The 14,278-nt window shown below is 40.5% G+C and overlaps 1 protein-coding gene across 1 annotated transcript; it reads right to left on the bottom strand.

Annotated features, from left to right (window-relative positions):
* Window positions 1–1,459: 1,459 nt before the first annotated feature.
* On the bottom strand, window positions 1,460–13,869 carry tmem168a (transmembrane protein 168a). The gene is made up of 6 exons (XM_017424798.2): window positions 13,822–13,869; window positions 12,220–13,192; window positions 10,676–10,951; window positions 7,965–8,107; window positions 4,507–4,784; window positions 1,460–2,895 (listed from the first exon to the last, which is right to left on the bottom strand). The coding sequence occupies exons 2-6, from the start codon at window positions 13,063–13,065 to the stop codon at window positions 2,345–2,347; spliced, it is 2,094 nt and encodes a 697-aa protein (XP_017280287.1). The 5' UTR covers window positions 13,066–13,192; window positions 13,822–13,869; the 3' UTR covers window positions 1,460–2,344.
* Between the last annotated feature and the right edge of the window lie 409 nt (window positions 13,870–14,278).

Here is a 14,278-nt window from a genome sequence, read left to right as displayed (position 1 = left end):
TGCAAGTGTTTATCTAACAAACACTTTTGTTTTCCAATGTGAAGGACAATCGTCTGGCAAATAACTATTCAAAGGCAATACATGACAGGCAGTAATTATCCACAGGAATGAGACTCAGCTGCAGAGAGACAGGGACAGAAAAATGGTGCATCCACTCACGCTTCTGTGCTGATGTGTGTGTGTGTGTGTTGGAGCGGGGTCTGACTCAGCTTATCCACCCAGGCTTTAGAAGGGGCTGACTGTTTTATTACCTAATCCAGTTTAGGAGATGAATCCGGCTCATAATCTAATATTCTTATAAATGATTCTGGCTGTATACATGAATCCCTGACCTTAGCTTTTAACTTTAGCTCGCAGGCTACAGAAAAAAAAACAAAGCACTAGATGCCACTTTTACTACATCTCATTGCTCATATGTGCCGAACAGTTATTGCCCGTCGCCGAAGGTGGAGCGATGTTTTTGCTTGTGTTTGTACCGTTAGCAACATATATATCATGAACCGGTGGACAGAATGTAATGAAACTCAGAAAGTAATCATTGGATGCACATCTACACAGTTAAATAACGTCTGGAGTCAAACCCATTCAAGATGGCTGCTATCGCTAAGTGACTTTAGCAAATACAAAAATGGTTATAATTCAGTCAGTTTTACCAAACCAACATGGGAGCCTTTTCCAAGACTACAGCTGTAATCAGAACAGTTCTATGGGTTGATATTTACATTCTCTTCTGAGGCAGTAAGACTCCAATCTTGGCTAATTTAACATCTGAAATTTCATATTGTTTCTCATCTTTGACAAAGGCACAGGTGGGAGAATTAAACCCTTCAAAGTTAAAATTTAGCATACATTTGCATTTGAATGCAGCCAGGAGTTGCACTCTCAGTTGCAGTAAAAAAAATAAAATAAAAGGATATTACCAAGACCGTTCTCGGCTGCAACACATACTCGACACTTTGCATGTCACTGTTGTCTGTCTGTTAGCCAAATATCTCATAAACTACTGGGGCAGATTTCAGTGAAACGCTCAGAAAGTACTTGTTGGCTTTACTGCTAAAACTCATTTAACATTAGGAGTCAACCGAACTCAAGATGGCCACTGCAGCTAATCAATATTAGCCAACACAAAGATTTTACAGATATTGAGCTATAATTTGATGTGGTAGTAGCCAAGTCTTATTCACAGCACAAACTTTGAAAGCAACATCTTGAAATATTACATGAAATCATCCATCCATTTTTTTTTTAACCCGCCTCTCCTTTCTGGGTCGCGGGCAGCTGGTGCCTACATGAAAATCACATTTAATGTTATTTTGAAAGTTTGACCCAAGCGCCTCAAACTCCAAACTAGTTTTAGAAAAACTATTTGTCTAAAGCTGTCAGGAGAGGAAACGGCAGATATGCATTCCTTCTAGAAACGCTTTTTCCTCTGTGATTATCTGAAATTAATCAAACTCAGTGTTGTTTTATTAGTTTATTATCCAAGCTTTGTTCTGCCATTTTAAGATTGTGGAAACAGAGTTAAAGGTAGTATTGAGATGCAGGAATTAGACGTGTAAAATACTTCAAAAACACCAAAGTATTGAGAGTTTTGATGATGTATTCCTTTGCATGGCAAGTTAATAACTCTGCATGAACAATACAGATGGATAAAAAAAACAGAACTGGATTTATAGAAACAGAACAGAATAATGTTTTAGTTTGATTTATAGTAAACAAACAGAATTAGGCACAATGAAGCAACTTGGTGTTGCAAAGTGTGTGTGTATAAACACTTAAAATATGACAAGAACCATTGCACTGAACCAGTTATAGGTTATAGAAAGACAGCTTCTGTCAGGCATATCACAGAAACCATAAATTTATAAACCGTGGATAAAAAAAAAATAAGCACGCTGATCCAAAAATCCTTTCTTTAAGGCAGTATGTTATAAATAATGGCACCCGTTCAACTCCTCTCAAACTTCAAAATAGTGTTTTTTTCTTTGCGTTTGACAAACAATGGAGGAAATAAGGTTGGAAACAATAATAGTGAGTAAGAGAGTCGACACTTCTCCCGATTATGGATATTTTTTTTGCACCGACAGGAACCTTTTACCAACACAAAACTTGTTGAAAATACACAAAACCAAAAAAAAAAAGACTAAGGCAGCCTTTTTCTAGGATAATCGGCCCAATGTCTTTTAATCTTAACAAAAATAATTTAATCAAGAGCTTGGGTTTCTCTCAGATCTTCACGTTTAAACATATTGGAGATTAGAAGTATATAAACTGTTTATATAAACCCTTTGTAACCCCCCAAAAAATGTAGATGCTATATGTATCTGACATCTTTTCATGCTACCTATGAGTGTACCAGTTTAATACCCTGCCCTGTGTCCAGTACGGCTGGAGGGAACCAAGCTAGTTTACACCTCTTGAAGCAACGCAGGAAGATGCTACACAACCAGAACAGGTTGAGGCCACAGCACCAGTTGGACAGGTAAACTAAAGGATAGGTCGCTTTGGGAAAGTGGGTTTTCCAGTGCTTGGCCACGTCACTCCCTGTGGGAAGGTGAAGGGTGTAGTCGCTCCACCTTTTCGACACGCCGTACGTAGCCGTCACTGTCCTGCCCTTCTCGCACCACTGGGTGTCGCTGTTCGGGTTGCAGTTGAACTCCACCCACTCGGCGGTGAAGTCGCCGAGCAGCGGGGCGTCCCCGGCCTCCGGGTCGAGCCCCGAGGCCGAGAGCTCAGCCCCCTGCACCGCCGCGTAGACGGAATCCACCCTGCGCACCTCCTTGACCCACGGCAGCGAGTTCTCCGTGTCCAGGACGACGATGAGCCGGGAGCCGTGACCGGCGTTCTTCTCCTTCCACAGCTCCAGCAGCTGGGCCAGCTGGAGACTCTCGCCTCCTGAAATCGAAGAGGAAAAAAGGTGCACGTGAAGAAATGAAGGTTGAAGCCCGTTTCACCCTTCCGTCTAGCCTGACATTTTGTGCTTTCGCCCCGGAGAGTAATGGCATCCCAATTTATTTGAGATGTAGAAAGAGGTCATAAGGGGAGAGCTATTCGGTCCTTCAAACAGGAGTTTCTTTAGAGGCACACTTAAAAAAAAAAAAAAAAAGGTTAAACATTTGGTATTACTGACCATTTTCCTTAAAAATAACAAGCTCTGTCTGTGGCGTGCAAGATATCTAATTTTACAAGACATTTATGGGCATATTAATGTTGCGTTTGCTTACATAAAGGCACATTAGCCACAAGTGATAGTGAATCAAGTTACTGAAATACAGAAATAATTTGACGAATGTAAAGGCTGAACATTTGCTTATGAAACTGAAATGGCTACAGCGTTCCAGGAAAACCTGCTCGGAGATAGAATACCTACCGATGTTACGGAAACGTGCTCATCTGTGAAGATGATGTTTGTACGATAGTGTAACCTTATATCCTTACATCTCTATAAAGGTAACAAAGAAATATATTTATGATTACAGATACTATGTCTGTCTGAAGCCATATAATACAGTAAATCTTTCAGTTGTCAGTCTTTGAGTCCTTTTATTTTGAAGTAAAATATCCAAAATACTACACTTTGTGACTTCAAATTATGGGCTATGGGGATAGGGGTACGGCTGACACTAGGAAATGGAACTCGGGCAAAAAGTAAACAAGTTGGAAGAGAAAACCATACATAAGAAAAAGTCAACTCTTCTGAAAGTCACAGTATGCGTACATTTTTTAATAAAAGACACTTCTGCCGCATCACTTTGAGTCTTGTGCACCTATCGGCTGCGATTAGTCGAATACAGTTGATACATTGTGCTTCTTTAGGAGATTACTAGATAATTTAGCGCTGGACAACACTAATGCACAGTGTCTTCGTTCCATTCCAATCTGGATTTCTGCCAAAGCAGCCCTTATATTTTAAAAAAACTTTCACAATGACATACAGTGAATGCAGCCCTTCAGAACGATGACTCAGAAGACTTTTTAGGGATTTTTCTCTCTCCCCCCGCCCTGCCACGTTTGCAGCCACACAGAAAGAGTTTAACACTATCTGAACCTGCTGTGATTCTCTTTTTTGTGCAGGAGGAAACGCTTTCCCCGAATCCTTCCTCCTGGAATCTAAAATCTTTCAGTACAGTCGTTCAAAGTAATTTCCACTCTTGTGTCATGCTCGTTTGATCTGTGATGGAGTGAGAATGGAAATGAAAGGGATGGAAATCAGACTGAAATGCAAATGACTTGGCTGTCACAATATGATGTCTACTTTCTGCTGTCAAAAACAATAACTGCTTGATTTCTCAGAGCGGTTTTTTTTTCCCAACCCTGATTTGTGTCTTTGGAAATTATGGGCAACTACAGCTTGGAGATAATCCTTTTTAGTGGGAAAGATAACATTTTAACCTTTACAAGGACTGAATAACACATTATACGGGAAGCGGGAATAGTTTAACCACTCAAGAGGTAGAGGAAGCATCAACATATAAGATAAAATGACAATGAGCGTGGGACACTCACCAGACAGAACCCAGGCCCCAGATCCTTTCTGCGTATGTCCACTGTAGAAAATCAAATATGTGTCATGACGTGGCCCATCCGCGGTCCGAAGCTCCAGAAAGCTCCGAAGCTTGTTCTGCACGGCCTCCATGGTGACACCGCTGGTAGAGTAGTCGCATCCAAACGTCTGGATCATGTGGTGGGAGAAGAAGCGCTGCATGTTGTTCAGCATGCCTGTAGAGCGGAGGTTCAGCTCCTGCACGTGGTCGGGCGGTAAAAGGGTGGGCTGACCACTGGCACTGGGCAAAAAAAGAAAAGAAAAAAAGGGACATTAGCCTCAGGGACTTGGACGAAACGGAGATGGAAAAGGCGAGGGAACAGATCGGAGAAGAATGGAGGCAGAAGATCTCGGAACTCTAGGAGTGTCGGGATACATCTAGCACGATGGTAACAAGCAGGAGAACGAGACACGCGCAGCAGGTCAAGGCAATCAGCAATTCAGAGCATATTTTCTCTTTATCTCTGGGTTTGATGCTAGTCAAGACCAAGTGAAAGGCTTCATACAGACATCTTCAGAGATCAGCCTTCATATCACACCCTGGGCCCCCACTGTCACCTCCTCCACCGTAACAGGAACTACGATAAGTTTATCTAAATGTGATGTCAGAGGGGTCAATCCTCTTCATTTAAAAACAGAAAAGAAGATAAAGAGGCCATAACTTCTGATGTTATAACCGAAGATGATTCATTTTCCTTTAATTACATTAAATCTGTTCTAAATTATCTTACATTTGATTTTTTTTTTAAATGACACATTGCAGCCTGTGCACGACGTGGCGAGTTCACCATTCTCCAAAACCCATTTAATCATTGTAGATCGCATTGTGCCCACTGGAGTGAAAGCTTAAAGTTTGAGATTCTGACCACATCTTCCTCTGTGACACCGTCTCTTTCATCCTTAAAAAAAAAAAAAATCCAGTCCTCGATCGGGGCTCATCTCCTCCTCGTTCTTTTCTCTGTCCCCCTGCTTCTTCCTGGTGTTTCACCCTCCCTGTTTGACCATATTCCCCCCACCTTGATCTCCCACAGGGGGATGTTGTCATCGTAAAAACACAACCTGCAGCCATCAAATGGGCGATTATTCACTGGTGTATTCCCATCATGTTCTCAGTTTTCCCTATGGATCCAGCAAATGCAGACATGCATACAGAACGGCGGAAGTTCCAACAGAACGGGGACTTGTGTTGAAAATTACCAAAGGGTTTTAACAGTAGGAAGACTTGCATGGCTTTTGACAGAAAAAAAAATCTTTTACCAAAGCTGTATATATTGCGAGAACACACTGATGGTATACCTTTACTGTTCAACCTGGCAATTTCCAAAAAAAGTCTTGGTTGGCTGCAAGTTCCCTGCTGGAGGAACCAGCAGTTATGGCTAACTGCTCAGTATTTTGCTGAATAGACACTGGAGCGATCCCTCAAGGGTACAAACATTACCACCATGTTTATGCATAGTATTATTTGTCCTGGAGGGCTTTGTGTTAACTGAGGGGAAAGCTGGAAAGACTAATAATGTTCACCACTACTAAGAAAGGTGTTGACACTCTTGTACATATTCAGATGTATTAATAGTACAGGAAGCTGCTGCGAGTGATCATTTTAATAGTTAGGCAACCAGGCCAACTTTAATAAAGGGGAAATCTAAAAATCTAAAATGAATAAGAAATATTTACTGTTGAAAGAATCTTTTTTTTAGCTGACTCGCAGTACAGTTTAAGAAAATTGATAAACACCAATTTTGACAGTTGAACAGTAATTTTTATTTGACCAGACATCCAAATGTTGATGGCGGCCGTAGCTTTTTAGCAGATGATAAACATTAGATCATTGGTTCCTAATCTGGGGTCTTTGCCTCCCTAACAAAGGCTTAATAAATCACATGGGGTTTGACAGGTTTTCACTGCACATCATTCTTAAAAGTTGATTTGCACATAACCCATTTACTGAACTGTTCCAATAGAATTAAGCATGTCAAACACTGCTATAACGCACAGACGTTGGTTGGTTTTCAAACGGCTGTGTACGTCGTAATAAAAACAAAAACTTTCAAAAGTATGCTTCTATAACTGTGGAAACTACCTAATGCATTTTGTAGCAAAATAACAAAACTCATTAAAAGTTTATGCACTAAGAACAAGTGCATATAGGGTTCTGAATTAAACATCATGTGGTGCAGAGATGTAAATCACACACAAACTGGAAAACGGAGAAATGTCCTGAGAAGCCCAGTGGGACTATCTGTCTTTCAATACAATTTTACTCAGCACATTAACGTGATTGGGAGAAAAAATAAGTCTCATTTTACCAAAACTGATAGGTACTTCTACAGCCACAAGGACAATCAATGTGAACAATCAACATATGAGGAAACACTAGACCAAATGTCCCCGCCTGCTCTCATTGTTAGGAACTGAAGCCAGCAGGACCCGGTCTATGGAACCGGATCTGCTGCATTTCTTAGAGTAGAGTCTGAACATTAGAGACATGAGGATATATGTCCCACCTGCTCTCCCACACACAGTCGTGGTGTTGCATGACCTTTCCTTAAACCATGAAAAAACTGAATACAGTTAAATGTGGTAGAAAAATGAATATTTGAACATACAACAGCAAGGTAAGATATGTGAATAAATTATCTTAGGGGTATTTTTTTCTATTTTAATAAAGACAGTGTCTCATATGTTTATATTAGGAGGGGGGAGGACTTAGAACTTGTACTGGAACCATCCTGCGGGAATGCCGTACCTGCTCCGGCTTCAACTTCTGACTTCCAATATGGCGTCCAGTATTTTCATATATGTCGATGATGTGAACATTTACTTTGGCTGTGAAAATGAACTCATTACATTCAAGATGGAAATGACCTTTAATTTAAATGACAGGAAAATTATTGTTTTGAAAAGGGTACGAACAAAATGTGGGATGTTATTTTTTTTGTGTATGTGTTTATTCACACACCTGCACATGCTTGGGAACAAAGTATTTGAGCAGAAAGCTTCAAGAAGATAAATGACGGGAACAACATCTTAACTGAGCGGTAAGTTTTTTTTTCCCTATACATTTGACTGTTTGGTATCTCAACAAACAATAACTCAAACAACTCAGACAATAAAAAGAAGGTTTTAAAACTGGTTACTTGTTTTAGTTTAACGAAATATGTCTCTACCACATTTCTCAAGGTTGGTAATTCGGGGGTATTTTCAGTATCTTGACCTTTACGTACAACTAACAAGAAGAAAAAAAAATTAAAAATAGAGACTGACATGTAACAACTGGAACCAATGATGCTAAAGTTAAGCAGTAAATGCTGTTTATTTGTCAGTGAGTCAGACTAAATGTGTATCCTGCCTGTCCAATCAAAGAATTAGCACCAAGAAAAGCTTATTCTCAGTAAAAAAGGAGCTCAAACAGACTCAGTACCTGCAGTAACTTGTAGGTATGACCAGCGCGTAGCCAGCACAAGTTCCCCCCAGGCAGCTGCCCAGCTCATGGAACAAGCCGTGGGCAAGAGACTCCAAGGGCAGCACCACCAGCAGAGCGCTGAGGAAGAGGCCATTGGAGGGCTGCAAAAATCCAAAACAATCAGTCAATTTCATTCACCACTCGCAGCTCGTACCGAGGTAATCAGACTCACTTAACTGTTGCTGACACAGAGGGAGACAGCGACACAATATGGGACTGACACCGCTATTATCACAGCACAAAACATGACAGGCACTAACTAAACGGAAACATTGTTGTGTTAGACAGCAGGCAAATAAATACGCCACCGAGTAGGCTATCAGTCCAAAACAGGGCATCTGCCTGTGTCCTTCAAGGGGATTGGCTCAGCTGGAAATATTAAAATTGTATTGTCTTTGCAATTCTTTAACCTAAATTTTAGTGCTGTAAAAAAAAAAAGAACACAAACTGATTAAATGATTACAAACGCAAACCATAATCCTTGTTTAGCTCGTTCGGAGTTGGTGCCTAAATCCACAAAACTTTTCCAGCACAAGGCTGAACGAGTTCAAGGCTGGAGAACCTAAAAGAAGAAGTGTTGTCAAATGCTTGTATAAACTGTTAGCATAAATAGTAGATAATTGATTGTCCACTTTAATCTGTGTTGGTCTGGTTGGTTTTCCACAAGGTAAGCCAGGTCAACAGGACTTAACATACCGTATATGACACAATGTCAGTGTTAGGTGTAAAAACAGGTCTTTAAATATAATGATTTTCCAGATTGTAAGTGATTAAATGCGGAGGTTTAATATGTGTTAGCATAATATTGGTTCTTCTAACAGAATATTCATTCACCAATGACAGGCTGAAATTCTTTCCCAAGGGGCAAATACAGCCCCCCCCACCCCCACACTTATATTAATGTTTGTTAAGATATGCTTTAAGAACTGTACTTTGATGTTGACCTATTTCAAATATTTGAACATATTTTCTATTTCTATATTGTCTATTTTTAAATTTTGCAAACACATGTATTTATAGTGACCCATAGCTGCATGTTTTCCTCCATTCGGCTACTTACTGGAAACAATTTCATTGATTTTCCAATTTACACATAACTTATAACCATCAAAAGTGCACATTTTCTCCAACAGTGCTCGTGATCTATCAATTTTTTTTTAATGTTTTTGCAGAACTTCATTGATCTGACTCGTGATAAAGTGCCTCCCTTCCTCCAAAGATTTCTAATCCAGTTTGTACAACAAACAGTGATTAACATTAAAACAGATCTGAGGTGTGCACAGCCTCCTAAAACAAGCCAATAAGTGCAGCACCTTGTACAGTCGTAGCCTGTTCACCTCAGAGCTCTGAGGGCTACAGCCAATAACTGGAGTCCATTACATACAACAATACTACCGCTCAGGGGACATGTCTATTATCTGAAACAATATAAAGGCGTGCTATTATACTGGATCTTGCAGGCTACGGTTGACAACCAGAGTTTTGGTTAAATATATATATTATTTATGGAATATTAAGATTTAGTACAGTCAGCTAGATGCAGAATGCATATGCCTGTACTTACAAATACTATGACACAAGCAAAGTAAATAAAGGTACAAATAAAGAATTACATTTCTAACCGTTTTCTTTATCTAAACACATTTAGTATGCAAAATAAAAATGAATGAAGCAGGGAAAGCTAAATTTACAATATGTTTTACTAGACATTGTTTAGGTCGTATGCCACTTACTGCATAACTGCTGCAGCTATACCATAATATACTGAAGCGAGTGGTAATATAGAATGAAGGCAGCTGTTACAATATATACTGCAGTCCGATAGTGGTTCTCCCAGGGCGAGTAATGATTTGAAATAGAACGGAGCTGCGAGAAGGTTGTTCGTGAACACCTCTGCACTTCAAAAGCCGACTTCTGAACAAGGAAGCCCCTCTTGTGCAGCCTCCCCCCAAAAAAATCAATAATCCGCTTTTTCGTCAATCGATACTTTCAAACGCATTTTCACACGGACTTAAGAAAAAACAAAAAGGGCCTACCACTTACAAACTGCGATCTACATAATGTTCAAGAATGTATTAAATCTGCAGGAAGCAGTGAATACAGCATCTCATAATGAGGCCTTGAACATCTGCATTAGTTTGAGTCCATACTCCTCCAAATACTGATTTTCACTTAAAATTGTATTCACTGCTGAGACTTCACCAGACTACATGAACATTGCTGTAATTTCCTTCTGTATGCCTGTATTGCAGTTGAAAAGATTTATCTCGCTGACCATATATCACATTTACTTTAATTCAACTGAAGTGGAAAATAAGGAGCTGGAAAACAGCAAAAAAGGCGCATACTGTCTGACAAATTTGTATCCAGCAGCAACGATGTGCACAGCCTGATCTCTGAAGTCTGATTCTTGCAAGGGGAAAGCCTAATGAGGCTAAATGAGTTAACGCTCCTCTTTATGCAGTTAGATAGAAATTTTGAGGTGCCAATTACATTTGTTTTATGAGGGAAGAGGCGTCTCAGTTTTGGGACCAAAATAACTGCAAACTGCTACGGGTAAATGTGACAAAACAATACACCTTTCATCTTAACTGCTTAAATTTAGACACTATGAGATGATAGTAATTCAAGTAACAGCTGAAGCAGGTGGACTTTCTCGCAAATCTTACCTGCCAGGACACGGCTCCCAGTATCACCGTTGACAGCACAGTGAAGAACACCAGGCGTTCTGAAATGAGGCAGAAGTGTCGGATGCCTCGTGAGGCCATGACTTGGTCCAGGCTCCGTCTGCCTGACTGATGGGCCCGCCAGGCCTTCTGGCAGTCGCTCAGCTTGGTGTGGAAGCCCCAAGTCGTGATCAGCAGAATTATGTGGCAGATGGCCCAGAAAAGGCCAAACAGGCAGAAGCCTGGGATGACCAGATACCACAGCTCCAAGTGGCCAAGCTGTGCAAGACATAACAAAAATATATTTATGTGCAACCCGAATGCAGAAAAAGTTGGGACACTGTGTAACATGCAAATATAAACTGAATGCAAGGATTTGCAAATCTTGTAATCGCGTATTTCATTCACAATGGAACATAATAAAGATATCAAATGTTTAAACTAAGAAAACTACACAATTTATTGAGACGAACGTTGTCCCATTCTTGTCTTTCAGCTGTTTAACAGTCTTTTATATATTTCTTTGCATTGATGAAGCCTTTCCAGATGTGCAAGTTGCCCATGTCAGAGACACTAATGCATCCCCATACCATCAGAGAGGCAGGCTTTTGAACTGTGCTGGTAACAACCAGGATGTCCCTCTCCTTTTTAGAACAGAGGACATTGTGTCTGAGGTTTCCATCTCCCCACAGAACAGTTCTCCACTTTAGTCTATTTTAAACGAGCTTTGGTCCAGAAAAGATGGCAGCAATTTTAGATGGAGTTCACATTCTTTGCCTGATGGAGCTTTAAGCAGCATCTATGGACGGCACGGTGAACTGTGTTTACAGACAATAATCTGTGGAAGTGTTCCTGAGCCCGTGCAGTGATGTCCAGAACAGAACCAGACCTGGTTTTAATGCAGTGGCCCCTGAGGGCCTCATGATCACATACATCAAATACTGACTTTCAGTCTTGTCCTTTGAGCTCAGAAATTTCTGCAAATTCTTGAAATGTTTTGATGAAATGAACCGTAGACGATGGGATATTGAGTCTTCCCAGTTTTTTGTTAAAGAACATTATTCTGAAATTGTTTTACTATTATTAGACAGTTTTTTGCAGACTGGATAATTTCTGCCCATCTTTACTTTTGGGAGATCCAGCCTCTTTACAAACGTTCTTTTTATACTCAGCCCTCTTACTGACCTGTTGCCAATTAACCTAATTAGTTGCAAAAAGCTCCTCCAGCTGTTTATTATTCGCACCACTTACTTTTACAGCCTTTTGTTGCCCCGTCTTTTTTGAGATGTGTTGCTGCCATCAAATTCAAAATTACCTTTTTTTTCTAAAAATGGTACAATGTATTAGTTTAAACATTTGACAGGTAAAATATGAGTTTGTGAGATTTGCAATTCATTGCGTTCTTTCTGTCTTTATAGACATTTTAGACATCATCTCAAGTTTTTCAGAATTGGGGTTGTACAAACATGCATACCTCTGTACATTTTTGCAAAAACATCTTGTTTGTTATACATTGGGTAATGATTCTTGCAGAATGATGAATGTACCTTCAAGGCAGCAAGGACAAAGAAGGCCAGCTCCATCACACACAGAGGAAACAGAGACAGTCGCCTCCACACCTTCCCAAGGGAGAGCACTGGCATCCAGCGCTCGCTTGGCCCCAGCCCACTAAAGTACACATCCAACACAGGCTCACAGAGCAGCCTGGCCAGGTAGCAGCCTAAGGCATATGGGTTGGCTGGGATGCCTAAGGCCTGGAAAAACACGAGAGACGTAATCAAAGCAAAACTGATCAAGTTGGGCAAAGACAGGAGCGATTTCATTCTCAAGTCCACAATCAGAGCCCCCAGGGCTACCACCAGGCCTATTATGGCCACTGACTTTTGAAGAAGCATACTGGTGCTGGCAACACCAAATCCCAGGAGCTCGAGCCATTCAACTGAGGTTAACAAGGTGGGTTTGTAATGAACAGAGCTACATATACGCTCAAATATGGCCCACACGGCTTTCATGACCGCGCTGGCTATGAGGAGATAGTTGGCGACCAGTTCTTTGACATTTGACCCGAATTCAGGACTGTTGAGGAAGCACAGGAGTCCAAGCAGGAAGCCAAACCACAAATGGAACAAGCTCAGGCTGGCTTTCTCCATCGCAAAGTAGTAATGGAGGATGCCTGCAATTGCCAGGACAAAGAGGCCCAGGATGAAGATGACCAGAATCATCGGCTCACTTGTCACCTCCCAGCGGACGTACATGCCGACAGATACCGCCACGAGGAGGTTGATCCTGGCCAAGTAGCCCAGGCAGCACATAGGTGTGCACACGTCCACCACCTTTGACGGTCTTTTGGCCATCAGCTTCTCCTCCTCCTCCTCCTCCTCCTGATCCATCATGGCTGGCGGGGAAAAACCAACTTATCCAGACGCAGCAAAAGCCTCGGGTCAGTTCACTCCTTTCATCCTCACCAGACTCACAGCTGGAGGACAACACCTCTTGATGATCTTTTTGAAAAATCAACCCCTGAAAACAAATCAAAATGCATTGTTACTCAAGTTAAAAAAAACATCTGTCCTGTAGTACAGATTTATAGAAAAAAGAAACGTAAATACTCAAGATTTTTTGACTCTTTTCCACAACTCTTACCCAACTAACTACAGCAACACAAAACATTAAGTCCTGAACGTCATGATTTAAGGTTATTTCAGTACTTCTGTTCACTCAGTTGTGTGTTATATTAAAATAAAACTCATTTACTTAACATTGGTGTAAGAAACTATCTCCAGTTTCAGTTTTATTTACATAACTCTGATCTTAATCACCGTTTTCAAAGATTGTTCTGCCTACAAAAAAGTTACAGAACAGGTAAAACCAAATGCAAAACTAGAACAGGCATAAAAGTAGAAAAATACGTTTCACAATAAAATCAGATAGTGACTGAGGCCCTGCTGCTGTCAGTTAGTTGGTTAGTGACGATGTGGCACTGGCTCAGTTTGCTAACTAAATTAGCCGTCTCCGCTAACTCCTCGCGCAAGTTTTAAAAAAGTGCATAACTGTCGAGAAAACAAACAACACTCTCTGGAAAAACGCCGACACGACATCAGTTCAAACTAGCCGAATAAAAGTCTTCTAATCTGTAAAATGTTGCTTACATGTTGTTTAGGTGTCAGCAGCGGCACTTCCGGGTTTCAAACTACGGCACCTCGAGAGGGTCATAATAGCCAAGCTTCGCTTTTCAGCCTGAAGAAATTTCAACGCAGAATCACCTTTCTTGGCGTGGCTTTATTCTTTTTTTCCACCCATATTTGGCTAATATGTGAATGTATTTTGACAAAATGTGTCTCAAAGTAGATACGCTTTTTAAATATCTAAATGCATTTGCAAAGACACATAGTAATATGTTGTAGTGACATGTTTTGTCTATCTTTTCAGAATACAAATAATATACATTAAAAATTAAAGAGCTTTCATTCATTAAAGGAATACATATCACCCTCTACCTTTCATGCCAGATTTTTTGACTCTGATGTTAAAATTTTTTGTCATTTTGGTCAAACCTTGAAAAAAAAACATGTCACGCAACATTGTAAGTTTTCATACTCAAAGTAT

Source organism: Kryptolebias marmoratus, linkage group LG18 (genome assembly GCF_001649575.2).
Source record: "Kryptolebias marmoratus isolate JLee-2015 linkage group LG18, ASM164957v2, whole genome shotgun sequence".
NCBI lineage: Eukaryota > Metazoa > Chordata > Actinopteri > Cyprinodontiformes > Rivulidae > Kryptolebias > Kryptolebias marmoratus.
Note: the sequence above shows the minus strand (reverse complement) of the source record. Positions and strands in the feature narration are given on the sequence as shown.